Here is a 25,058-nt window from a genome sequence, read left to right as displayed (position 1 = left end):
AAGGAGCCGATTAATTTTGATAAAGGTTATGGTGCAATCTGACATTAATTATTTATTTCGAATACGAGCAATAATCTAAACTACGGTATCTAAACTACGGTTTATAAGTCAATGTCATTTTCTATTGGGTTAGATCCCGTTGACTTTGACATTATTTATTTCATACATATATGAAGTGGCTATTATATTGGTTCCCCTAGATCTCTTGCATACTGAGTCTGGACAGATCACAAAATTTTCCAATTAAAAACGAAGAAATCCTATAGGGTTTAGGAACTAGTTTAGCATCAGATTAGGAAACAGTGAAGGAGAACCACAACATTGGAGAGGAGATTCATTATGTTTGAATTTGATTAAAGGGCTTCTTCACAAGGACCAATCAAAACCATGCAATGCATCAAATTATTGAGAGGCCAGAATTTAACGATGCATACCTTCAATAAACTCCACCGACTGTCTAGTTGGGTTTGTATTGGCTCAAATTGACCCCCAACTTCAAGCAGATTTCCCTTCATGCAATTAATTGCAAGATGATAAAATGACAGGACAAAATCCAGGAAAGAGAGGAACAAAGAGGCTCCATGGCTTCTTCACATGCATTGGAATTTGCGCCCCAATACCAGCCAACTCGGGCCATCCAAAACTGGTGGCCAACCTTTCTCCAATAGAAATACCACAAAGTATCACTCGGATTTTGGTACATGATCTTAATGTCTTTTACTGCCTAATCAGTAAAACGTGACAAAAATTACTTCCCAAGTACAAATCCAACAATATGGTTTGTTAGTTATTCATGAAATCTGCTTTCCTTTGCTTTTCTATATTGCATTCGAAGATGGAACTTCTTTTGCTGATGGCAATGGCATCAAAAGATGAACATGAAAAAAGCAAACAAAGGAAACAGAAAGGAAAAGGCAACCATTAATAAATGGAAAAAGGAAAGGCCCAAACTTTATGATCAACTTTCCAGCTTTTAGTGATTTTTGGTTTGAATTCTGTCAAATGGAAAGTGAAATGTACTTGCTCTTTCGTGCTTCGATTGATGTCCATCCACAGACGTGGTGGGTCTACAGTGTTTTCCATGCTTATAAAGCTTGAAAAATAATCCAAATCTGAAATCAGTAGCCACAGGAACTCGACTATACCTTAGTAAGAGGAGCATATCGACAGTGGTATTTAAGTGGACATTAGACCAAAAGACTGAATCTCTAATTGAAAAAGCACAAAAGAACAGAAAGTGTCATTTGAATCCCCAAGTTATTTAAGTACATCTGGGATTTTGCTACACAAACCTGAACTCTTCTAGTTCTCAATTTTACAAGTAAATATATGTACAATAACTAAGCAAACCATCTAACTGAAAACAAAATGCAAATATTCATAATAGCACTCGGAGGGGAAAAATCAGTGGCTATTCCAGCTAAAGTAAGATGGCTCAGCTCCTAAGAGACAAAGGATGGACAATCTTCTCGTCTTCCTCTATTTGACAGCTTTGACATTTGATTTTGCGGCTGAGGCTGGTTAATCAACAAGAACTCTGGGATTAGAAAGGTGGTGTCACATTGTATGGAGCAGTTGAGCATTCCTGAATTGTATGCACCACTTGAAACAAACTACAAATTTGTAAGCTACCAATTTTATGAGCTCTCTTGGAAATTGAGTGACCTAGATAATGCTGCTGGATTGGCTTGTAAGACCGGAGAAGCTTCGGTCAGGTGATTCTTTCGATCACCCTTTGGTTGGAAGGCCTTAAAGAGTCCCCCACCGCTAAGTGAATCAGCCTTATCATTCTTAATCCCCAGTGTTGCCCATATAGAGCTTCTTGCAGCTTCTCCTGGGTCATCAATCCTCAATGTCTTTGGAATCCAAAGGCATCTCTCAGCACTCTTTTCTTTTGGTGCCTCCTCTTCCTCGTTATTTTGTTTCACAGTGCTCTCATCCCTTGAATGTTTTCCCAAGGTCGGAGAGTTAGGACCAGAACTTGGAGCAGAGTGGTTTGGAGATGATGGCGGTGGAAGCCAAGGGATATTCCAAGCGCCTTGCACAGCACAACCCCAATAAGCTGCTGCAGGGTAGTAGGGCATAGGAAAACCTGGAGGGCAGAAAGCAGGTGGTGTTACTGGAGAGCTCCATTGGGCAGAATTCCAGGGGTACGGCCAAGGCACCCCAGGAAAGCATGGTATTTGAGGTGGGAAGCCCTGATAACTCTGCATAACCTGCTCTTGTGACCCAGTTTTGCATGCCTCATCCTTTGAATTTGAATCTGTCACTGTAGATCTATTCGAATGATCATCTCCATTTACTCCACTTCCATAAGAAGCTGGAATCCTTAATCCTTCAGGTTTCTGAAATCCATTATGCGTACCGTTCTGTATATTTTTATCAGCAAGATGAAGGACAGAAGCCATTGATTCGCAAAGGGGCGCATCCCCGCAAAATGTTAGGACAGTACCATTAGATTTTACTGAAGGATGGTGAACTCCATTCAGAACATCAGTTTGAGCATTCGGCATTGCCTCAGAGACAGTTATGTGGCGATAATGAGAAGCAGAATTTTTATTCTTACGTCGTCCTGCACCCACAGGCACATTCCTCATGGTCCCACCAGCTGTCCAATATCTCTGGCAGTTCTTGCAGAAGTGCCGGGGTTGGTTGACGTTGTAATTATTGTAGTAACAGAACTTGGTATCCATGCTATTACAGCGGGGACATGGAAGTATTTTATCTGGTTTCTTCAGGGTCTTTTCTTGTGAATTACTTGTCTCACTCTGTTCTTCTTCAGTCTTCAAATTTTGTACTGTAGCATTCTCCTTATCAACAGGTGATTTAGGGTTCACACCTACTCTGGATGCTGTATCTGGATTTGTTACCTCTTCCGAAGATAAAGGTGGGATCCCATCTTCCTGTTTAGTCTGCATTGGTTTTTCTCCTGAAGTGTCCTGAATTGACCAAAAATTTAATTGGGAATATGAGTTTAAAAACTAAGTACTGTTAAGATATGATACCCCAAAAAAAAACATTATTGCATTCACCCTTATGTTTTTTTATGTTATTACAAGATAAAAACTAAACTCTTACTGCTGACATGCTGAACCGACTGAAACAATTAAAGGTAGACTACCTATTGCAATGGCAAAAAAAAAATAGACTGCATATTGCATTGCTATGTTAAAAATCAAATTCCAAGGCTTAGGAAAGAACACACCAGAAAGGTTCTCCAGGATTTGCCTCTCCATATGATATTAAACCTTTTTAATTTTATTTTTTGACACAATGGTCTCATCTGCCTTCATTTCAAAGCAGTTTCAATGAATTTGGAGATGAGGGGTTAATGGCATCTTTAGAGAAACATTTAGATTTGAAGTACTATTATCTATAATAAGAGGGAAAGGAATGAGAACCAATATCTTGTAAACATGTAGAGCCTAAATGAATGCGGCCAAACAAAGGGAGGACTCAACCACCAACAGCAGTAGCAGCTTTCTTTAAAAATCTGTGTAGCACATTCAAAGATCTAAGTCACTATGTACTGAGTAAAGCAGCACCAGATATTTATATCTCATCCAAGTAGTGCCTTAGCCACAAAAAGTCTTGGAAGCAGACAGGCTAAAAGTAGAGACAAGTACTGGTTAACAGAAGTCACAAATTTTTTTGCACAAGTTCCGGTCTGCGATGGTATCATGGTAGGAGGAGAAATGACTAACTTGTTTGGAGAACTAGACTGGCTTAAGGATTTCAATTTCGGAGAACTTTTCTTCAAATCTTTTCAACCCTCAAACAGAAGAAATAACTATAACAAGCTGTGCAAGCAACAACTCAACATCCTCAATATAAGTATAAAATAGCGAAGTTCAAAAGATAACCTAACCCCAAATTGCCAAAAATCAGAACGAAAATCCATCCATTCAGAAAGATAACGTAAAAGCTCAATTACAATTTCATAAGAAACCAAATATCCAGCAAGTGGAAAGCAAACCCATTTGAAATAGCTAAATTTCTAATGAAGTTGAGCACTACATGAGGAAGCTGCTTGCTTGATTAACCACTACCACAAAAGACATGAGAAAAAAATAATTGCTTGAATAATCTTATTCCATAAGGATAAGGAACAGCAATCTCCAAAGAAATAAAAAGAAAACGGTCCGGTATGCATGCTTCTAGGTAAAACTTGGTAGCTAATAAGATTAAGAACCCATCTAAGACCCCCAAAGAAGAAAATCAAAGCAACCAATATGTTCCAAAAGCATGAACAAGATGCACATCTTCAAGCAAAAGCTCCACAATTGAAAAGAATCCCAGAAAGACCCAAAAGCAAAACCGTAGCAGCATATCAAAAAGTCAACAAAAGCCTCCAAGCAAGCACAAAACAAAGCAACCCATTAATCCATTTGAGTTTCTAAACAATGGCAGAGACTAAAGATGAAAATTTAGGGTTACCAAATTTCATACCTTATGGTTATTGACCTCTTTCTCTTCCCTGTCTCTGTTGGTATTAACTTCAGGCGAAGAGTTGGAGGAAGAGGCATGGTCCTGATCGACAGTATCTTCAACGAGGGTTCCAGAAGATGGATCCGGTTCAGGAGCTCCGACTGATTCGCCGGAGCTTAAAGGGACCTCCGGCACCGGAATCGTCTTCCCGAAAAGCTTGATCGCTGGGTCCTTTGCCTCCGACATTTTTGCTACGCTTTCGTTTTTTCTTTATCTTTTCATAAAAAATCGATTCGAAAACTTAGAGAGAGAGAGAGAAATCGACGAGAGATCTGACACGTTGCGTTGTATATGTGAGAGAGTGTTGCGTCGTCGTCTTGGTTGATTGTGCGTTTTCCTCAGCTGTCTATGCAGGTGCTGTGCCACGTCATCCCCCACGGCAATTCTGAGCCACAAGTTCACTTGTGGCCTTGAAAAGATTTTTGATTCTGTTTTTTCTGTCTTTCCTTTTTGCCCCCTTCCCTTCCCATCTACTACACACATATTGGTTTTTCTTTAGTATAAAAGTCACAAAGTTGGATCCAATTTCCACATTAAGTCTTCGAATCCTTAGTCAGCATCTCCCCTAACACTTTTTCAAAGATTTTGCTAGCGTTAGTTATTTATGCGCCATACATATCTAAATAACTCATGTTTAAAAAACAATTGTGTAGGATTAAAAGCATTGTTGCTAAGTGATTGTACTATATTGAATATGATGATTTTAATACCGTGCCTTATTTTCGGGTAAGATGATATTAAAAAACGAGATTCATTAAATTATGGTATTTTTGTGTTTGGTTTGAGGATTCAACTCGACCTTAGGGCTCACGTTTGGATCTTTAACACATAAATTTATGGCATCAGAATCCTACATTTTGTGTTTGAGATCGGTGTAGTTAGATTAATTATCATAACTCTTTTTTAGGATATAACTCCAAAAAGTTCAAATATGAGTGTAAATTAGACAAATATATAGTTTTCTATATATATTTATATCCTCCATATTTTAGATAAATAATCTACTCAATTTATGACAAATGATAGCGTAAAGTCTATATATTTATTTTAAAAAGACCGAGTTTCTGCGCTCTTTTGCAGTGGTCGCATAAATTGGGCGTAGAAAACCAGGTCTCCGAAATAAAAAGCAATTAAGCAGAAAAAAGTAGATCAAAATGCCAAGTCATACCATACTTTTAGTAGGCCCCACCTGAAAAAGTAAAGTGAAAAAGTCACCTTACGCCAACCAGACCAGTCCCACTAGTTTGAGCACACGTGTCCAGTCTGGTATACGAGTGAAGCGGCTCTTGGAGCCAAGCACCTAACGAATCTGCTTCTACTGGCTGTGGTTTTTCCTTCCAATGGGGGCATCTTCTCTATTGCTGCCATGTGTTCCCCGCAAATGCAGGAGTACATTTTTTTATTTTGAAAATATTTTTGCCTCATCACTTTAATCTAAGATATACTCTCATTGTAATCTCAAAACATGTTCATTGATATGATCATAATTAACTCTTTTTTTTTTGTATTTATGAAACCATAATTATGCCTATGAACACGTATTAAATGTTGAAAATAATAATAAAAATACATCTTTAGTTAAAATGATGAGCAAAAATTTTACATTTTATTTTCTCATATGGCCATAGTTGTAGATAAATATAATGTAAACATTTTGAATATCGAATGGTTGTTGTTGTTTTTTTCTTTTTCATGTTGACATATTGTTAAATTATTCTTTTATTATCGTTAAGAGGACTGCCATATATAAGCTTAATTTTTTAACTTGGCCTAAAATATTTAAGATTTATTTATTTATTCGTCTTTTGTGTGTGTGTGTGTCTTTATGCTGAATGCATTGAAGTGTTGTGGTTGGTACACATAATTATGTAATCTCTTATGATATTAAAAAATATGTATTATCGTTTGTACTCAAAAATGATATTGATTTGCATATCAGTCTCAAGTTTAAATTCTCATAACGTCATAGTTTTATTTCGTGTGTGAGAAATTTCCCTCTTAATTTAGACTATCACTTGCACTAAAAAAAATATAATATTGAACCAAATGTTGTCATTGGTACACATAATTATGTAGTCCACTAAATATAAGGAAGGCATAAGGTGTAAATTGAAAATTTGGATTTCTAGCAAATTATGATAAATTAATATAGTGTCAATATGGATGTAAAGGGAAGTGCCTATTGTCCTAGCCAACACGCTTAACTTATGTTTGTTATTGATAGCCTTTTTTGTAAGGAAAAAGGAGAACGAATAAGATAAGTTGAGGATGAGAACATTGAGAAAGGACAAGGAGAAAAGTTAAATCCAGCCATTCAACAGATATTTATTGTTTTCTTGTCGACATTAACTTGAGGTGTTTATTGGGCTTATTTTGTAGTTTTGCCCATAATTGGGCCACGCCAAATAAAGCATTTGGGCTGTGCTTGGATAACTATGACCCTGAAATAGAGACAAATTACCTCATCTCCACCTGGTTTATGCTGTCTCTGACATTCTGCCACATTTACGGTTTACCAGTTCGGGTAAAAATAATGAGGTTTGAAAATTCCTGGGTTTTTTTTTTCACATAATTATCACGGCGTTTGAATTTTTCCTTTTTCTTTGAGCATTAGGGTTGACTTGTAACATCACTTTTCGTCAAGGTGAAGCACTAAATCTTAAGGCCAACACGGCTCATGGATCCATTTGGTTGACAAATATGCCACTACCTTCCTTGGTGCTTTTGCAACCAAATGTTTTTGGCAATTTCCACTTCCACCAATATACAAGCCGAACGCGTAAACGTTTCCATTTGGTAGTGATGGCAAGTCAAAATTCCTCATTTCGTTATTGTTTCCTTTTTGTTTTCACTTGTTTGAGATATTACCCTAGAAAGAAGGTCCTCTACAACGTCTCCTTCCTTGAGTAGACAATCAAATCACTACTGTTGGTTTAAGATATTAATCAAATGAACCTAAGGGCCCGTTTAGTGGCTCGACCTGAATTTGATAATTTTAATTAGTTGAGACTAATATCCTAATTGTAATTTGATGAAGTTATAAATACGAGAATTTAACTTATTAATTTAGACACCTGTCACAAAACAAGCTCCCGAAAGGGCCTTTCTTCCATCTCATTTAGGCATGTATAAAATTTCCAACTTAAAGTTAAAAACATAATTAATTTGATGCAAAAACATGCATTTATCAAGATTAAGAAAAATAATAATATTATATTGTCTAACAATTTAACATGTTATGTTATTAGATAATAAGTTTCTCACGTATCTCGAAAGAATAAGTGCGAGGATAAGAGGACAAATTAGTCACCAAAACTTGTTTTATTTTCCATTAATTCGTGATTGGGGTGACTTGGTCTCTCCCTTGATCAAAGTAACCAAGAGGTAAAATTCAAAAAAAGGAAAAAAAAGGAAAATAAGGAACAGTGGGCCAAGCCCATTGAACTGCCCCACAAAATCATGCACACATCATTGTGGTAGTTTTTTATTTCCTTTTATTTCCACGGGCAAAATTTCAAGCCCATCTGAGAAGTAGCCCACGTAATCCTTACACAACGTGTCGCTTGGGATTTCCATTTCCGTAGCGTGTATAAACGAACCAACCATCTCACTTGCCTACATGAACAATTACAAAGGAAGGAGAAGAGAGAGAGAGAGAGAGAGAGAGAGAGAGAGAGAGAGCGCTTCCTCATAGTTTTACTAGTTCATAGCGGAAGAAAAATGTGATAATATTAATACCAGTAAATGACTCTTCCTTGTCCGCTCTGCTTCCTCTGCTTTTACAACCTTTCAAGCTGGCCTTGCCTCAACCCAATTCACACTGCCTGATTCTCTTAATCCGTTTTCTATCTACCTATATTGATCTCTCAAGTTCTCAGCTTTTTGATTGAATCGGATGCTTGAATTTGAGATGTCAAAATAGGAAGATTTTTGGTTTTGATTTGGATGCACCGACGAGTTTTCCGATCTTCAGGTGTAATCGAATTTTCTGCTTATTCGTTTTGATTTTTTTGCGAGGTGGGCCGATCTGATTTTGCAGTCTAGATTGGTCGGTTTGATCTGATTTTGCTGATTGGATTGGTATTCAAAATTCCGGGTTCAATTTGAAATGGTATATTTCCATAGCTCAATATCGGTCTGCAACTCCGTTGACCAACCTACTCCCATGGCGGATTCTATGAGTTTAACCGACCCAGGTGCCAAATCGAAGCAAACCAATCATGTACACAGGAGCAGAAAGATACCCAATTCTCCAAATTGCTCAAAGATACCGGCTTGCCATCGATCTCGATCGGCTGCAATTGATGTTGTGTTGTTTATTGCTGTGGTTGGTGCTTTCGGGTATTTGCTATTCCCGTATGTGAAGATTATATCTGTTAAGACCATTGAAATCGTTGGAATTATTATGTATGTACTAAGGGAGGAGATTTCTCATGCTCCTTTGGTTTATGGATGTATGGGACTTAGCATTTGTTGTGCAGCATTGGCTGCTTGGGCTCTGTTGGCCTGTACCAGTAGGAAATGTGGCAATCCCAATTGCAAGGGCCTTCGAAAGGCCGCTGAATTCGATATTCAGTTGGAGACAGAGGAGTGCGTGAAGAATTCAGCTTCAGTGTTTAAAGATGGAGTTAAGAAGGGCCTATTCGAATTGCCTCGCGATCACCACCGCGAATTGGAAGCCGAACTTAAGAAGATGGCCCCTCCTAATGGCAGAGCAGTGCTCGTCTTTCGGGCGAGGTGTGGGTGTTCTGTTGGTAGATTGGAAGTTCCGGGACCGAAGAAGCTTAAAAAGATCAAGAAGTAGCATAAATGTGGTTATCAAACCATAGGGAGGAAAAATTATGAGTACAGGAGTAGTCATAATGCAGAGAAGAGTGCCTTTCTATTGGCTGTCTTCTCGGAACATTGTTGTCTTTAAATAAACCTAGCTCATGGAATAAGTTGTAAGGATTATATACCCTTGATTATAGTGGGGAATATATAACAATCCCTTATTTAATTTCCTTTCCGTTGGTTATATGTTTTTTTAAGAACTTTCTTTTGTTGAATCTGAAATTTTCATTTGGTTCTCCATTGCTGCAGTTATTCCGTTCTTTTTCTTTCTTTCCCTTTATAGGATATGATTCTTCTATGAGGTAAGTTTGTCCTCAATGGTTTCTCCACACTATTCACAATCCGATTGCTATGTCCTGACCCTGAAAACGAAAAATTCGGAGGAATGTGTTTGTCCAAGTTCAGTATATCGTTCTTCGATTAGCGATTGGTTAGGGGTCGTGATTAAAATCTCACTAATGACAGCAAATGGTCTGTGTAATCTTCAGTTATTGTTGAAACTTAGAACTTGCTTGGTTGTAAACTTATAAAAGCAGGAAACTTTTTCATTCATATTTTGCCAGATGAGAGTAACCTGGACACCTGGTTTAGGCATAAAAAGCAGCTGTTCCAGTTTGATCCATGAGGTAAACTCAAATGTGGTTTCCCAAAGGAACTAACATTTGATTGGGGCTGCATGTGTGGTATGATATGTTTTGTCTACTCCTCTTTGCACCAAACTGCATAGTTTACTTGGCTTGTTTTATCCGAGTAATCTATTCTGCTTCAGAGTAAGCTTTAACTTTATTATAAAGAAATCAGTCTTATAGCTAGTGTATACACACGAGAAGGCATGCATGCTACTGATCAGATGACAAGCTTAGGACATCTGTGAAGATTACTTTCACATGGTATATCTTTTTCCAGATCTCCCAGTGGAGTGTCTGAGGACAGTAAGACCACATTGTAAATACTTCTAAGCCCTTGCTTTTTCAATGCCATGAACTATTTAATTCATTTTCAATTGCAATGTATTATCAAGATCATTATGCCATTGGGGTTACTTAATTCTTCGGCATCTCCGCCGGTGTTCAAAGAAAGATTGAGACCTAACATTCTGCAGTGCTGCCATATTCACCTGCATACATGTGTGGGCGGCGGTACCTGTTGGACTCTGCGTGCGCATTTCAGTTTACATTGTTTGACACGTAAAGGTTGTCAATATCTGATCTTGAGGAAGTTTTGCAGGATTCTGGATGCACTTCCTCAAGATCAGAGGCATCCTTAGCAGCATATTGGCTTTTTCTTTAGTTTCGGTTTACTTTTGTTGTCTTCCAAGAAGAGCGGGTGAAAAAATTCTTTGATGTGGCGATCATATCACTATATTATAACGCATATATTTATGATAACACTTGTATTATAACACATATATGTATTTATTAATATTATATTCATTGAATATCATTGAATATCAATTTTACCGTCCGCTCATATTATAAGGTTTAAATTTATAACCCATAACTCACATCCATATTTCCAAAAATCCCACCTCCTAAAGTGCAATGTGTTTGCCATTTTGGTCACAAAATAAGAACAAGCGAAAACAAAAAGAAAGATTTTATACGAAATGTTTGTTCAATTATCAACTATACAAACAAAAAATAAAATTGGTTGGATGCTTCATAAAAGTAGAAAAAATTGTTTGGATGCAAAACGCACCGTCCGGGCATTTGAAAGTCTCCATAGATTTGAAGCTGGAAGTTGGAAGTTGAACAACCTTGGAGCTACCCGCATCGACTCCTCGGGCGGAAATCCCAATGCTGATCCCCTCTCCTAAACCATCTACCCCTTGGGACCCAACAATTTCCTTTCCACCATGAACAAAACCAGTTCTCTCTTCTCAACCACAACATCGTCGTTTCACTCACTTCTCGTCGTCTCGCTCTCGGACCTTGAACGAGGCCCTATATTCTTTCTCAAGGTACCATCTTTGCTCATCACCTCCATTTCTTGTTTACTGATTTAGTTCCATCTTTCAATCATGGAGATCCCGCTGTTAAGGTACCAAAACTTAGCGCTGGATCAGATTCAGAGTGCCTCTAGCTTCCGTTTATCTTTCTCAGATCCTAAGTTTTTCAGGCATAGATCTTTATCTTTGTTTTCTGGGTACTGCTTTCCGCTTAATATTAGAAAATGGAGGAACCGATTGCCTCATATTAGGTGTTCCTCTGTGGAACAAGAGCTGAAGCCACGCCCAAAGCCCATACCTTCTAAAATTGAGGTTGATGAACCAAAAGCAACGTCTTTGGAAGATACCCATGTCGTAAAACGCAATTCTGGACTTTGTAGTCAGATAGAGAAGTCGGTTTTGTACAAAAGGTACAGGAAGCATTTGAGTTGTTTGAAATTTTGGAGTTTGAAGGTGGTTATGAGTTGGCTAGTAGTACGTACGATGCGTTGGTGAGTGCTTGCATTAGTTTGAAATCTATTAGAGGAGTGAAGAGGGTTACTAATTACATGATTAGTAATGGGTTTGAACCGGATCAGTATATGAGGAACAGAGTATTGCTTATGCATGTGAAATGCGGCATGATGATCGATGCGCGTAGGCTATTCGAGGAAATGCCTGAGAGGAACTTGGTTTCTTGGAACACGATAATTGGGGGCCTTGTGGACTCTGGGGATTTCATGGACGCCTTCCAGTTGTTTCTAGTTATGTGGCAAGAGTTTTCTGATGGTGGGTCACGCACATTTGCCACTATGATTCGGGCATCTGCTGGCTTGGGACTCATTTTTGCTGGAAGACAGTTTCATTCCTGTTGTTTGAAGATGGGGTTAGGTGCTGATATTTTTGTATCTTGTGCGCTGATCGATATGTACAGCAAGTGTGGGAATATTGAAGATGCTCAGTGTGTTTTTGATGAGATGCCGCGGAAGACAACAGTAGGATGGAATTCCATCATAGCAGGTTATGCACTCCATGGTTACAGTGAGGAAGCTCTGAGTATGTACTATGACATGCGTGATTCTGGTGTTCGGATGGACCATTTTACATTTTCCATGATCATAAGAATCTGTGCTAGGTTGGCATCATTGGAACATGCTAAGCAAGCTCATGCAGGTCTAGTTCGTCATGGCTTTGGATTAGATATAGTGGCAAACACATCACTTGTGGACTTCTATTGCAAATGGGGAAGGATAGAAGATGCCCGTCATGTTTTTGACCAGATGCCCCTCAAGAATGTAATATCTTGGAATGCCTTGATTGCTGGATATGGTAATCATGGTCGGGGTGATGAGGCTGTTGAGATGTTCGAGAAGATGCTTCAGGAAGGAATGGTACCGAACCATGTTACCTTTCTTGCAGTATTGTCTGCCTGCAGTCATTCAGGTTTATCAGAACGCGGATGGGAGATTTTTGAATCAATGAGTAGGGATCACAAGATTAAGCCTCGTGCTATGCATTATGCTTGTATGATTGAATTGCTAGGTCGAGAGGGGCTTTTAGATGAAGCCTCTGCACTAATAAGAAGTGCTCCCTTTAATCCTACGGCAAATATGTGGGCTGCCCTCCTAACAGCTTGTCGAGTCCATGAGAATTTAGAGCTCGGCAAATTTGCAGCAGAAAAACTTTATGGGATGGAACCTGAGAAGCTAAGTAATTATGTTGTGCTCTTAAATATATACAGCAGTTCTGGGAAGTTGAAGGAGGCTGCTAGTGTTGTTCAGACTTTAAGAAGAAAGGGTTTAAGAATGCTACCCGCATGCAGTTGGATTGAAGTTAAGAAACATTTACATATTTTCCATTCGGGAGATAAAAGCCATTCTGAAACAAGAGAGATTTACCAGAAAATGGATGACTTGATGATCAGGATTACAAAACACGGTTACATCCCTGAGGAGAAGCATCTACTTCCTGATGTTGATGAACATGAGCGGAGATCGTTTTACCACAGTGAGAAACTGGCCATAGCTTATGGACTAATAAGTACTGCGGATGGGACGCCGCTGCAAATTGTGCAGAGCCATCGCATTTGTGGAGACTGCCATTCTGCAGTTAAGTTAATTGCTAGGGTTACAGGACGGGAAATTGTAGTGAGGGACGCCAGCAGATTCCACCATTTCAAGGATGGGAGTTGTTCTTGTGGGAATTACTGGTGATGGCAAAGTTACTTTATTGACGAGCAGATCAAACTTTGCTCTGAGATATCTCTGCCTTTGGCTTATACTATTTATATGTATTGTAAACATAGAATTAGGTCAATCAATAGAAGCAACATCGCTTAGGAAAATTGTTGTTAAGCTCAATTTATTTATTTATTTTATATTTTTAGTTCTGGTGATAGCATTCCTTTTTTTTTTTTTAACTTCTTTCTTTCCCAAAATCGACTTGCTTCAGAATAAATTTTCCTCCTAATTCCTCCTTTTTCTTTGGTAACATGCCAAAACAAAGGTACAATCATGAGTATGAACATCCTTGTACATCAAGTAATAGCCTCCCAATAAGCCATATCAAATTTAACCCCAAAAAAATTAGAAAAACAAAAGCAATATCAAGATCTTTAGTGCCAAAATTTATTAACTTCATTTGGAAATTAGATCAACGTATGAACAAACAATTAAATCGAAGCTCTTGGAAAAAAAATATTTAAATCGAAGCTTAAGAAAAATATTCTTCATAGACTGATCTTCCCAAACCAAAATTTATCCATCTTTTTGACAATGTTAATCCACACGGTGACCTCCTCATCTTCTTCCTCTCCAAGTTGAAGAAGAGGCATGTTCATGGGCAGGACAGGCTTAACAGAGGACCTGCAGAGAGGGCAAGAACCACGCCGGGCCAGCCAGGTTCGAATACAAGACGAGTGAAACTTTTGCTTACAAGGCATCTCCTTACTTTTGGCTTCTTCAGAATTAGCAGCATAACTCAAGCCTTCCAAGCAAATAGTGCACAGCTGGCACTCATGCTCATCCCACAACCACTTGGTCGTCCATGCTTCCTCCATCAGTAATTCTACGGATGCAGGAGCGTTGCTGGATGCCTGGTCATCACGGTCGATTGCGCGAACATGTTCATAATCAGAATCATGGAAAGCAGTGAGTTCTTGGGACCTCATCGTTCTCATGTTCTTAACCTTCCGAATTAATTACGAGAGACTGTCTAATGCGCGTGCTTGCTTGCTTGCTTATTGAAGCCAAAGGGGTGCTCATCCCCTGTTTTTATAGGCACGCTATTTTCCTACTTCCTCAAGGACAAAGCCCATCTCCCAAACTCTATAGGAATACAAAAGTGGCATTGGAGAAAATTAATTGGCCCTAAATGTGGTCGTCTACAAATTTTTAAAATGAAAATGAACAAGAACAAATAAAAAATTTATTATTGATTAAAAAAAAGAAGTAAACAAAGATTAAAAAAAAAGAGAGAAAAAACTTTGTAAAAAAACAAAAACGGGTTTGTAGTTCAAGTAGTTAAGAATAATTATTTATTCCTACAACTGAGTCTTTAAGACGTCTGCAAAACACAGATGTATTATTGAAAAATACATACGTACGTATATAATACATTATTAAATGTGAAAGTGCTAAATTGGTTATACAAGTAATAACTATGAAAAAGTAAAAAATCAAAAGGGTACAATACATACTCGGATAATGGCCTAACAGTAATGGATAATGCTCTAAATTACTCTTATTGAAAAAAGAAAATCCAAGAAAAAAAGAAAAATAGAAAAAAAAATAACGTATAGCCGAGGCTATACTATATACTTAAAGCACACGCTAGCGCCTCGGGTAGTACAGCCGTGCGGCTATAAAATTAAAAAAAAAAATTAGGGATAACCTTTATAGCCAATCGGCTGTACTATTTTAAAAATAAAATAACCGGGTATAGCCATGCGGCGATACTATTTTTAAAAAAAATTAGAATAAAACAGAGTACGACCGGCTATACTATTTATACATTAAAAAAGAACCCGCTAAGGCATAGGCGCCACCTGTAAAAAGAGTAAAGCCGGTCGGCTATACTATTTAAAAAAACAATTAGGGAAACACGAGGATAGCCGCACGGCTATACAATTTTTAATAATTTGTAAATAGATAAATCCCATACAGAGAATATAAAGCCCAACGAGTTGTCCGGTCCATTTAAACCGTTAGTTAAAAAACCTGAACCCACTGGGCTGAAATTTGAGACGTTACCCACACTTGGAGACTGAGAGCCTGTTCATAACATCCTCTCTCTTCTCTCCTACACTGACAACAAACATATGAACATACAGAAGTAAGAAGGGAGAAACAAGCATCCTTAGTAAAAAAAGAACATAATAATAAATAATAAAAAAAGAGCGTCGGTACCTGAAAATTGGTGTTGGTGTAGAGAGTAGAGGCCAACCCCACGCCTCCTCCTAGTTAAGACCGTAGCTCGCCGGAACTGGATGGATCCAACCGTGTCCACTCGTTTCGACATATTTGAGATTTATCGCCGATACTGTGGTAATTTCCTCTACCTCTTTCTTATATTTATTTCTCCGATTGTCATTTCACGCTCTTGTTCATTGATTTTATGCTCTGAATTCATATTTAGCGCCAATTCTTTTTCTCGAGGTTGTTCATTTATTTGGCTATGAAATTTGAATATTTTGTAGGTTTTTTTGGTGTGTTTACAAAGCCGTTAATTCCTTTCTGCTGGGTTGTCAAAAGTTTTCTTTTTGGTGCCAGAAAATGTGAAAATGGGCACTTTACTTTTTCGATGTTGTCCTTACTGAAGTTGGGTCGTTAATTATTCTCTGTTTGATCGCTGAGAAAATGTGGAGGGGAATTCCAGTCTGAAACTATGATCTTTTCAGTGTTTAGCTCACGTGAAGACCTGCAGTGAGCTGAATTTAATACGTCAATCTGCTTGTTTGAGATTCCATTCTATAAAAATCCCAGCTTTGTGATAGATATGGTGCAAAGGCTATATATTTCTTGCTTCCTTTGTCTTCTAGGCTTTGATCAATTATCAGCTTCATCTCACTGCATGAAAGTTAATCTTTTTATGCTGGATAATTGCATTTGTCACTGTCAGTGAACTACAAAAAAGTTTTGGATTATCTTTAACCATCTTAGAAAATAAAGCAAATGCATTTCTGATTTCATGTAGCTTGTCCTTGGATATACTTCCTCAAACACTCTACCTGCACGCAGGAAGAAAAGCTTTCTTTTCATTAATCAGATATGAGTTGTTTGTTATGTAAATTATCACCAGTCATTTTAAAAGTTTCAATTTGGATTATTAATGAGTCTAGAGTAGTAATTCTGACTGTTAAATGGCAGATGTCAGGACAGTAAATGGATATGGTCATGGGGATGATTACAGAGGAAACAATGAATCACAGATGACTAAATATTCAAGGGAGGCATTAATTCAGCTCTTAAATCTGGTGCAGTTGAAACTACATCCTAGGTATAAATCTCTATATACAAGCTACAGTTATTCAACAGAACATGATATGGAGCACCCTTAGGACGTGGTCATCCTGTATCATGCTGTAGAACCTTATTTCCAATTTTAAGTAACATTCTGGCACTTAATTTTAGCATTCGAGCATTTTGTTTCCCCTTTTATTGTCAGATTTTTATAAAGTAGAGTGTCCACTTTGACAGGATATCAATTTTTGATGAAGTTTTCAAGCTAATGTCACGGTTAGACTTGGTGGTAAGATTTACTCATCGAAATTTTTTAAGTAGATTATTGTTAATTGATGAGTGATGTCTAATTCTTCAAGAAAAAAAAGAGTGCTTTATATGCTATTGCCTAATTGTGGTTCCTACCTTAGCGTTCCATTAACAAAAGAAAAATCCTCCCTTTACAGGTAGACTTTTCTGAATTCTCGCGCTTCTATGATTTTGTTTTCTTTATGTGCCGTGAAAATGGTCAGAAGAATATCAGTGAGTTTTCTTGCGTTATAAAACTCATTATAATAATTCTTAGCCATTTCTGTTCATTCCCTAGAATAGCCCTATGAAACCTCCTTTACCTGTCTTTTTCTTTTCTTGAATTATTTGCAGCTGTAAATAAGGCAATTACTGCATGGAGGTTAGTATTAGCTGGGAGGTTTCGGTTGCTGAATCAATGGTGTGATTTTGTTGAGGTACAGACATTCTGAGGTTGCTTACAACTCAATGCTTTCTAGTCTTTTTGGTAGATATATTTATTGTGTTGAAGTAGAACTAATGTTTCTTCACTAATGATGACCATGGGTAGACCAAAGTTCATTGTTCTATGCCATGTAGTTTTGATATATACAAGCTGAAGCTTACAGTTATACTCTTGAAAGCAAAATGATGGCTCCCAATAGTTGCATGTGCCATTTTGAGGGAATTTTTTGTACCTTTTTTATTTTATTTTATTGTATATCGCATACCTTTCCTCCCCCCAACTACCAGTGCCATTTTGAGGAATTGTTTTACAGTCAATGTCAGCTTGTTTCATTTGGGAAATGGGAACATGCATCTCGTACAAGTCATGTATATTAAGCAATATTTCAATGTATAAGAATGTAGTCTTTTGTGGGTTCATGTGCGTAAGTGTGTTTCAAAGGCAACTAACATTTGGTATTCCTCTTAGAAAAATCAGCGGCATAACATCTCTGAAGATACCTGGAGGCAAGTTTTAGCTTTTAGCCGGTGTGTGCATGAAAATTTGGAAGGGTATGATCCTGAAGGTATATACCATCAATTTTATATCTGATGGGTGTGATTATTATTTTGATTATTATTATTATTATTATTGTTTTGGGTCCGAGTTTTGTATGAAGACTGCATGAGAGGTTGACAACTTTATGTTATCTGTTATGGAAAAAGGCTGTCGTTTCTATAAGAAATGTTCATTGATTTAATCATCTTTGCAGGAGCTTGGCCTGTTTTAATAGATGACTTTGTTGAACATATGTACAGGTTTGATCTCTATACCCTCATAATGTTTGTTCCATTGTGCCAAATGGCTTCTCCTTTCCATAAGTTTTGGAGATGGAGTGTGACAGTTTGAGGCTGTAAATACTCTAAATAATGGTAGCCCTACCTAAATGAATTAATAGACAGACTTATGACAATACCAGGAGAAGTGCTAGGAAAAGGATATAAAACCATTGAAACTACAGTTTTGTTATTCATTTTGAAGGCATAATTCCTATGTATCTTTTGTCTTGCAGGGTTTCAGGATCTAATGAAAATTCTAACTTCAACTGTAACTGTGGTGATTCAGAATCCTGGTCATGCACATATGATGATCCTCTTCCTGGTATGTCAATCAGTATACTTGGAAGCGTAGTCCCACTGTTCACTACCTGTTTGTTACCTTAGCAAATGCCAGACTTGTAGGCAGTGAAATTTAAGGCCCAAGCTTTCATCCTAATAATATTGTGGTGCAGGCTTGAAGATTTTACCTGGTTTGAAGAGGAAGTTACCTGGTGACCTTCAAATTGACGAAATGGAGTCCTCAGCCACCCTCTTCCCCACACATCCTGCAGACTTGAAGCCTGCATTAAGCATTAAGAGAAGTCGGCCGATGTCTTACATACCAGCAAACTGGGAGGACAATACAACAGGAAGTACTGTAGATGGCTGCATGGAAACCATTAGACATAGCAGTCCATTGAATTCTTCCAAATCTCCATGTGCGGTTGAAGGTTGCCTGTTGAAGGGATTTGCAGGGCTGCTTTCAACACGTTCCTGTCTGCAGTTTGATCGGGACAGGGGAGTTTCATTTACATAGGAAGTCACAAGTATCAGTGTGTTTGATGTGGAGAGAGATAAGATTTGACATATTTGGATGCTTCAGAAAGCAATTAGAGTTGTTTTCTGGGGATGTCTGTCATATTGATTTGTTGGCGAGTGTTAATAGGCTTCTATTGGGATTTGATAAAATCAATAAAATTAATTTGAATTCCTGGTGTATTGAGATAAATTGTCTGAATTTTAATCATCAATGAAATTATGGAGGCCAATTGAAATGGAAATGGTGATTTTCTTTTTCTTCATCCTCGCACTTACAATGCGTTTTCTATTTTTACTTTTTGTAAATTAGAATGCCCAATGATATAGGATTTTTAGCAATTCACGATTAGTGCTTCGGATCAAAAAAATGTGTCATGCATGCCTTAGATTGATCAGATAATTGGCCGAGGCAACGTAAGTTGAAGCTTCTGCATGGTCAAATTTGATCTCTTCCAGGCTTAAGTTCCCAGAATTCGTTGAACATTTAGAGGATTGTTCTTTACCCTGAAAAAGCAAAAGAAACCAAAGTGACTAAAAACAAGAGTGCGAAACAATGATTATTCTTTCACTACCTTAGAATGTACCACTTTTGCATGCTGGACTGAGTACAAAGAGTAACCATGTGATCAGAAAAAGAAAAAGAAAGATTCTTTGAACAATATTTACAGAGTAACAACTTCCGTATTAACTTTTCCTAACAGAACCCTGGCATATCACTATACTTGGATAGAGCTTGCAAAAGGTCAAAATCGTAGCCATCAAACAGCAATGGTTCACCATTGGTACTTTGCAGCCACAAGAACCTCCTCATAATTCTGAGCAGCATGGTCCCAACTGAGGTCTTGTGTCATCCCTCGCCTCTGGATTCCTTCCCAACTCTTCTTGTACTCTCGGTAAGTCAATAAGCAGTTCCATAATGCATGGATTAACTTACCGGCCTCAGCACTGTCAAATGTCCACCCAAGTCCTGACTCATCATATGGATTGAAAGGCTGCACGGTATCTCTCAGTCCACCAACAGCATGAACAACTGGAACTGTCCCATAGTTCATAGCATATAATTGGTTCAGTCCACATGGCTCAAATCTTGATGGCATGAGCAAAATGTCTGCACCAGCGGTTATTCTGTGAGCTGTTTGTACAGAAAAACCAACCCATCCCCTGACCTTGTCTCGGTGTTGATGTTCAAACTCCTTCAGCATCTGTTCCAAGTCAGGTCTGCCAGAGCCTAACATGATTAGTTGCACATCCTGACCCATCATCCAAGGAATTGCCTCTGCTATGAGATCAACACCCTTCTGCTGATCCAGCCTCCCAATGAACCCAATTACAGGGACGTCCTCCCGGATCGGCAAACCCAGCTCCTTCTGTAAAGCTGCCTTACACTGAGGCTTGCCAGTCTGAAGTGTCGCCAGGGAGTAGTTCGTGTAACCGTCTGATGTCAAGTAAACATCAAGTTGTGGGTTCCACTCTTGCGTATCAATTCCATTAACAATGCCTTTGAATTTCCAGTCATTCTCATTTATGATCCCATGTAATCCCCAACCACCTTCAACTGTTTTAACCTCCCAGGCGTATCCATGACTTACAGTAACCACACGGTCTGCTGTCTTTAGACCAGCTGCAAAGATATTGAAGTGCTCACCTCCAACAGGGTCATACAATTTGAAAAGGTCCAGGTAGTGGCCCGGAAGATCAACAAACGAGAAATCAGCTACCGGCCCCCGACCCTGATAAAATACAAATATGAACTTAATTCTAAAACTTCATAATTTTTAATGCTAAGAATTCTTTATACTATGATGACATTTTAAACCTTTGAAAAGGGACTTTGCTTGAAAGTCCATTCTAATAAGCGATCTTGGATCATCTTTGCAATTTATTCATTTTGGGATTTTGCTTTTACATACACTATAAGAGAAAAATGATCAAATTGCTTTTCATGTCAATTCAATTGGCAACAAAGTGCGGACATTAAGTCAATCTAGGTTGTATGAAATCTTCTAAGCACCTTGTTGTCAATTATCTCTCTTCTATATAAAACAGTAAAACTGATCAACCGACTGATATAGAAAATGTTTTAGCTTCCTTTCTAAACTAAAGGATGGAAAAAACAGCTCGAGCTTCCATTAGACAATAAAATGACTTGAGTCTTAGTTTCAGTTAAATGAACTTTATCAAAAGAACAAACCTGGTGAGCTATGTTATGGATTACAAGGATGGACCTTGTATATGTCATTAAGCCATTGTCTCGATAATATGCCTTCAAGTACACCGGCAACAATGCAGTATGCCAGTCATTTGCAATGAAAACCAAGTTTCCATCGCCATAGCAAACACCACCACACGGGACATACCAAGGGACCTGCAGCAACAAGCTTTTTTGCCTTTATTGCGTCTAAGCAGATAAAAAGAACAAAGAAAGAGCTTAGGTAGAACTGACTTCAACATTCCAGCCAACAAAAAGAGAAAAAGCTGATTTCAGAATTAACATGACATCCATCACATAAGTAATGCTTGAGATTTGAAAAACAGAATTTGCTTATTTGACTCTATAGAAAGGGGCATTGAGCCAGTGTACCTCAACAGCTGCCTTGCAGAATAACACCATGCGTTTTAAAATGTCCTGCACCATAAAACCAAAGGAATGTAAGACTCAATCAGCTCTAAAATTACATGTAAATAACAGTGATCCACACTGCAAGGAGGAACTTAGATTATTTATTTACATTAATGGTACACTGGATCATCTATGTTAAAAGCAAGAATCACAGCAGGAGCACCAACAAGAATGAGAAGCCAGCCAAGCTTAGGCTCAATTTTTCCAGCATGAAAGGAAATGAGGATGCCTGAGCTCAGCTTTGTGCCGGCTGTCTTGTTAAGTTATCTATCCCTAGTTTACCTTCACATTTCTAATCACAAATAAATTAAGATCATAGAGTGTATGAGCAAGTCCCCGTCAATTCTTACCCAGTCTTAATCAATTTATTCTACAATGCTAGACGAAGCCCTATTTTTGAAGCCCAAACTTTGTTTGTACCTAAGAAACTAAACCCATCCAAGTCCCATCTGGACAAACCTTACACATCATGGGTTGGTCAGGCAGGCTTCCAGCCCATGGGGATTCTGATGCAATAATAAACAAATAGATGATATAGGGAGCAATCTTCGTTAATGAGGAGTACACATGATATAGATACAAGAGTTCTCAGGAGAAGGAGGTGCCACTAAGTCACAGTCATTCTTTTATGTGGTAGTGGTTCTTCAGCTGTTGTCTCTAAAGATAAATCTGCCATACTACCATTGCAAAAGCAATCTAACATAAATCTCAATAAAAACAAATCATCTATAAGGAAAACATTGTTTATCCCTCTTGAGAACCAATTGAAGCTAAACTGACAACAAACATCTCTTACCTCACGCTTTCCTCCATATATATCATGCCCCATGTGACGGAACATAGGACATTCAATGAATACAAAATCTACGCCATCAATGAAGGCATGGAAATATGCTACTTCCAGATCCTGCAAAGTAAGTTATTCGTTAAAAAATGAGAAGTTCAAACCTATCTAATTGAGAACTTGATAGAATATTAGTTACAATCAAATGCTGCAGACCTGGCCATCAACTTTATATATTTTCCGAATTCCAGAATATTGGGGTTCCGCATAATCACCATATAGAGGTGCCACAACCTGAGAGAGAGAGAGAGAGAGAGAGAGAGAGAGAGAGAGACTCTGGGTTTTAACAGCCATAAAATTGTAAATCAAATGGGAGCTCCATTAAACACACATCCTGGAAATTTCAGTTCACTTAAACCCCATGCCTAAAATTTCAATATATTACCAGTTCATTTTCCATGAAATTTCTCAACAAAGAAATTCAGAAAGAGGTTTCTAATTACTTCGAATTTTAAATATTATAAAAAAGAAGTATTACCATAACCCTATGTCCACGCCGAGCCAAAGCCTTCGGTAAGGCCCCAGCAACATCTCCAAGCCCACCTACAAGAACTCTTCATTATCAGCCTCTACATGCATACAAGGATCATTATCGACCCTATAAATGATATTGCCTTCACATATTATGGGCTTATTAAACATTACCTGTTTTCGACCAAGGAGCACATTCTGCAGCTACCAATATGACATTCATGACATTGGCCCCAGCCAAAGGAGGGGGCTTTACGTCTTCACTCATAAGATCGGTTTCCCAATTATTGACCTCCTCTAAACTTGGTTCTTTCAGATCTACAAGCTCTTCATCTATTGGAGTAGACGTCTTAGCGGTAGTTGAAATAAAAGATGGCAAAGCATCAGACCACTCTGTCTTGGAACTAGTCTTATTCACATGCTTAGTGGAATCTACCTCACTGGGAGCCTTATTAAGTGGTAAAGGTTCTCCATGATCCTTCTCTATTTTATCAAGTCCTCTACTAACAGCAGAAGGTACGGTTTCTAATTCCTTATCTTCAGTTGAATCACCATAGCTGCTCGAAGCAATGCTACCAATTTGGTCTTCAACAGTATTGTCACCACTAGTTGAAGAACTTTCTACATTTGGAAATGAGTCATTCCCTTGTTCAAAAGAAGCTTTGTCTTCTTCTTGGTTTATACTACTACTTTGTATAGAAGATACCAATTTCCTTCTTTCAGCAATCTACAAACACAAATTTGCTTATTTTAAGTTTTCAACTCCCCTTAACTACTAAGAAGACAGAAAGTATTAACCTTTGGCCTATAATTGATTATTTTCGTTATAAAAGAGAGTAATTGCTGAAATTACCTGTTGAAGTAGGTCTCTCTGCATAGCAAGAACCTTCTTACTCTTTTCAATGGTGGCCCGAAGAGCATCCTCTGGCTCGCCACCGTCCTCGCCTTCCACAGAGACCTTACCAGTCGCTCTAAGAGGCTCAATCTTCCAAAGCTTCCCTTTTGTGCACCAATTAATCTGTCTACTGCACATTCCCACAACTTCTGCATTGATACCACTAACTTCAACGGACCTTCCCGGACGATGCGTGAAGAATGGGAATCTGAGTCGGCGATTATTATTGCTGTGAAGAAGCACAGAGCTTTCAGTCTTGGTCTCTATCATAAAAGGCAGAGACCCAATGGAAGCCATAAGGGAATGTTCGACGATTTGCCTCTGAGAACTAGCAAGAGCAAAATAGAGCGAACCCAGTTGAGAAATTCAAATAGAAACAAACCCAATTGGAGAAATGATAGTCGAACGATACCCAATTGAACAATGAGGAAGAGTCGGAGGTGAAATTGAAAGAGGAGAAAGAGAAACCATGGACAGGGCAGCAAGAGCACGAGAACAATCGTTGGGGAGGGTCGTTGAGATGGGTCCCACAAAAGAAGGGGAAATCATGGAGGGATTTATGAGGCCCAAATTGGCTGAAATTTTAGGAGCAAAGGAGCGTCGCCAAAGAGTTTTTGGATGATACTGTCTACCGGCCACAAACAAGTCCTTACTCTACTGCAAATCTGTGATTCTTTTGCCAGAAATGCGCGGGTCTGTGGGCCTGGGCTTCTTGACAGATGCCCTTCCGCACTGACAGATGAGAATTATGTTTTTGGTTTTTTAATTGGTTGTGGTTTTATATTCGAAGTTTAAAGTCTTACGTTATTATTTTTCCATGAATTTTTGTTTGTGTGTTTTCCATAAATTTAAAACGTGGTAGCTTATTGATGAGTGAGTCACCACCAGCTCAGTGGTAATGATGGATTCAATTATATAATGTAATATAGAATTCATTTTTCTGTGCAATTTTGGTGGGTCTGACAGTTACCTACCCTTTGCCTTTTTCTTCATTCTTCTTGAGCTTTCTGCCACATGATTTTGACTGCACGAAAAGTTCTAGTGTCTTTTGGTGGATTCCAATTCAAACGTGCAAATGTTGTTGATGATTGAGAAGAGGTTTGGATAAAAGCTTGCGTGGAAGGACTACAAAATAATAACAACTTTTCCATTTATTTGTTTACTGAAAATTT

The 25,058-nt window shown here is 38.3% G+C and overlaps 6 protein-coding genes across 6 annotated transcripts; 3 read left to right on the top strand and 3 right to left on the bottom strand.

The window, feature by feature from the left end:
- Window positions 1–1,187: 1,187 nt before the first annotated feature.
- Window positions 1,188–4,892, bottom strand: LOC103330016 (cyclic dof factor 2). Its single transcript, XM_008232556.3, has 2 exons — window positions 4,450–4,892; window positions 1,188–2,939 (listed from the first exon to the last, which is right to left on the bottom strand). Exons 1-2 carry the CDS (start codon window positions 4,672–4,674, stop codon window positions 1,638–1,640), a joined length of 1,527 nt encoding a protein of 508 aa, XP_008230778.1. The 5' UTR covers window positions 4,675–4,892; the 3' UTR covers window positions 1,188–1,637.
- A 3,219-nt stretch (window positions 4,893–8,111) lies between these two features.
- Window positions 8,112–9,491, top strand: LOC103330015 (Ribosomal protein L34e superfamily protein). Its single transcript, XM_008232555.3, has one exon. The coding sequence runs from the start codon at window positions 8,597–8,599 to the stop codon at window positions 9,290–9,292; it is 696 nt and encodes a 231-aa protein (XP_008230777.2). The 5' UTR covers window positions 8,112–8,596; the 3' UTR covers window positions 9,293–9,491.
- A 1,533-nt stretch (window positions 9,492–11,024) lies between these two features.
- On the top strand, window positions 11,025–13,648 carry EMB3141 (Pentatricopeptide repeat (PPR-like) superfamily protein). Its single transcript, XM_008232554.3, is given in 2 exon segments — window positions 11,025–11,681; window positions 11,684–13,648. Coding segments are annotated over 2 exon segments (2,118 nt in total). The 5' UTR covers window positions 11,025–11,341; the 3' UTR covers window positions 13,462–13,648.
- A 328-nt stretch (window positions 13,649–13,976) lies between these two features.
- On the bottom strand, window positions 13,977–14,417 carry LOC103330219 (E3 ubiquitin-protein ligase RDUF2-like). Its single transcript, XM_008232762.2, has one exon. It carries the CDS (start codon window positions 14,415–14,417, stop codon window positions 13,977–13,979), a length of 441 nt encoding a protein of 146 aa, XP_008230984.2.
- Window positions 14,418–15,557: 1,140 nt separating this feature from the next.
- AAR3 (defective in cullin neddylation protein (DUF298)) lies at window positions 15,558–19,298 on the top strand. Its single transcript, XM_008232553.2, has 9 exons — window positions 15,558–15,792; window positions 16,615–16,744; window positions 16,945–16,996; window positions 17,154–17,229; window positions 17,350–17,432; window positions 17,909–18,005; window positions 18,192–18,237; window positions 18,492–18,580; window positions 18,711–19,298. The coding sequence occupies exons 1-9, from the start codon at window positions 15,735–15,737 to the stop codon at window positions 19,052–19,054; spliced, it is 975 nt and encodes a 324-aa protein (XP_008230775.2). The 5' UTR covers window positions 15,558–15,734; the 3' UTR covers window positions 19,055–19,298.
- Window positions 19,299–19,600: 302 nt separating this feature from the next.
- SS2 (starch synthase 2) lies at window positions 19,601–24,704 on the bottom strand. The gene is made up of 8 exons (XM_008232551.3): window positions 23,845–24,704; window positions 23,166–23,718; window positions 22,999–23,063; window positions 22,677–22,754; window positions 22,473–22,583; window positions 21,638–21,682; window positions 21,248–21,421; window positions 19,601–20,786 (listed from the first exon to the last, which is right to left on the bottom strand). Exons 1-8 carry the CDS (start codon window positions 24,181–24,183, stop codon window positions 19,830–19,832), a joined length of 2,322 nt encoding a protein of 773 aa, XP_008230773.2. The 5' UTR covers window positions 24,184–24,704; the 3' UTR covers window positions 19,601–19,829.
- Between the last annotated feature and the right edge of the window lie 354 nt (window positions 24,705–25,058).

Source organism: Prunus mume, linkage group LG4, assembly GCF_029339155.1.
Source record: "Prunus mume cultivar Tortuosa linkage group LG4, ASM2933915v1, whole genome shotgun sequence".
NCBI classification, from domain to species: domain Eukaryota; kingdom Viridiplantae; phylum Streptophyta; class Magnoliopsida; order Rosales; family Rosaceae; genus Prunus; species Prunus mume.
The sequence above is the reverse complement of the archived record's forward strand: the minus strand, read 5'-3'. Positions and strand labels throughout refer to the sequence as shown.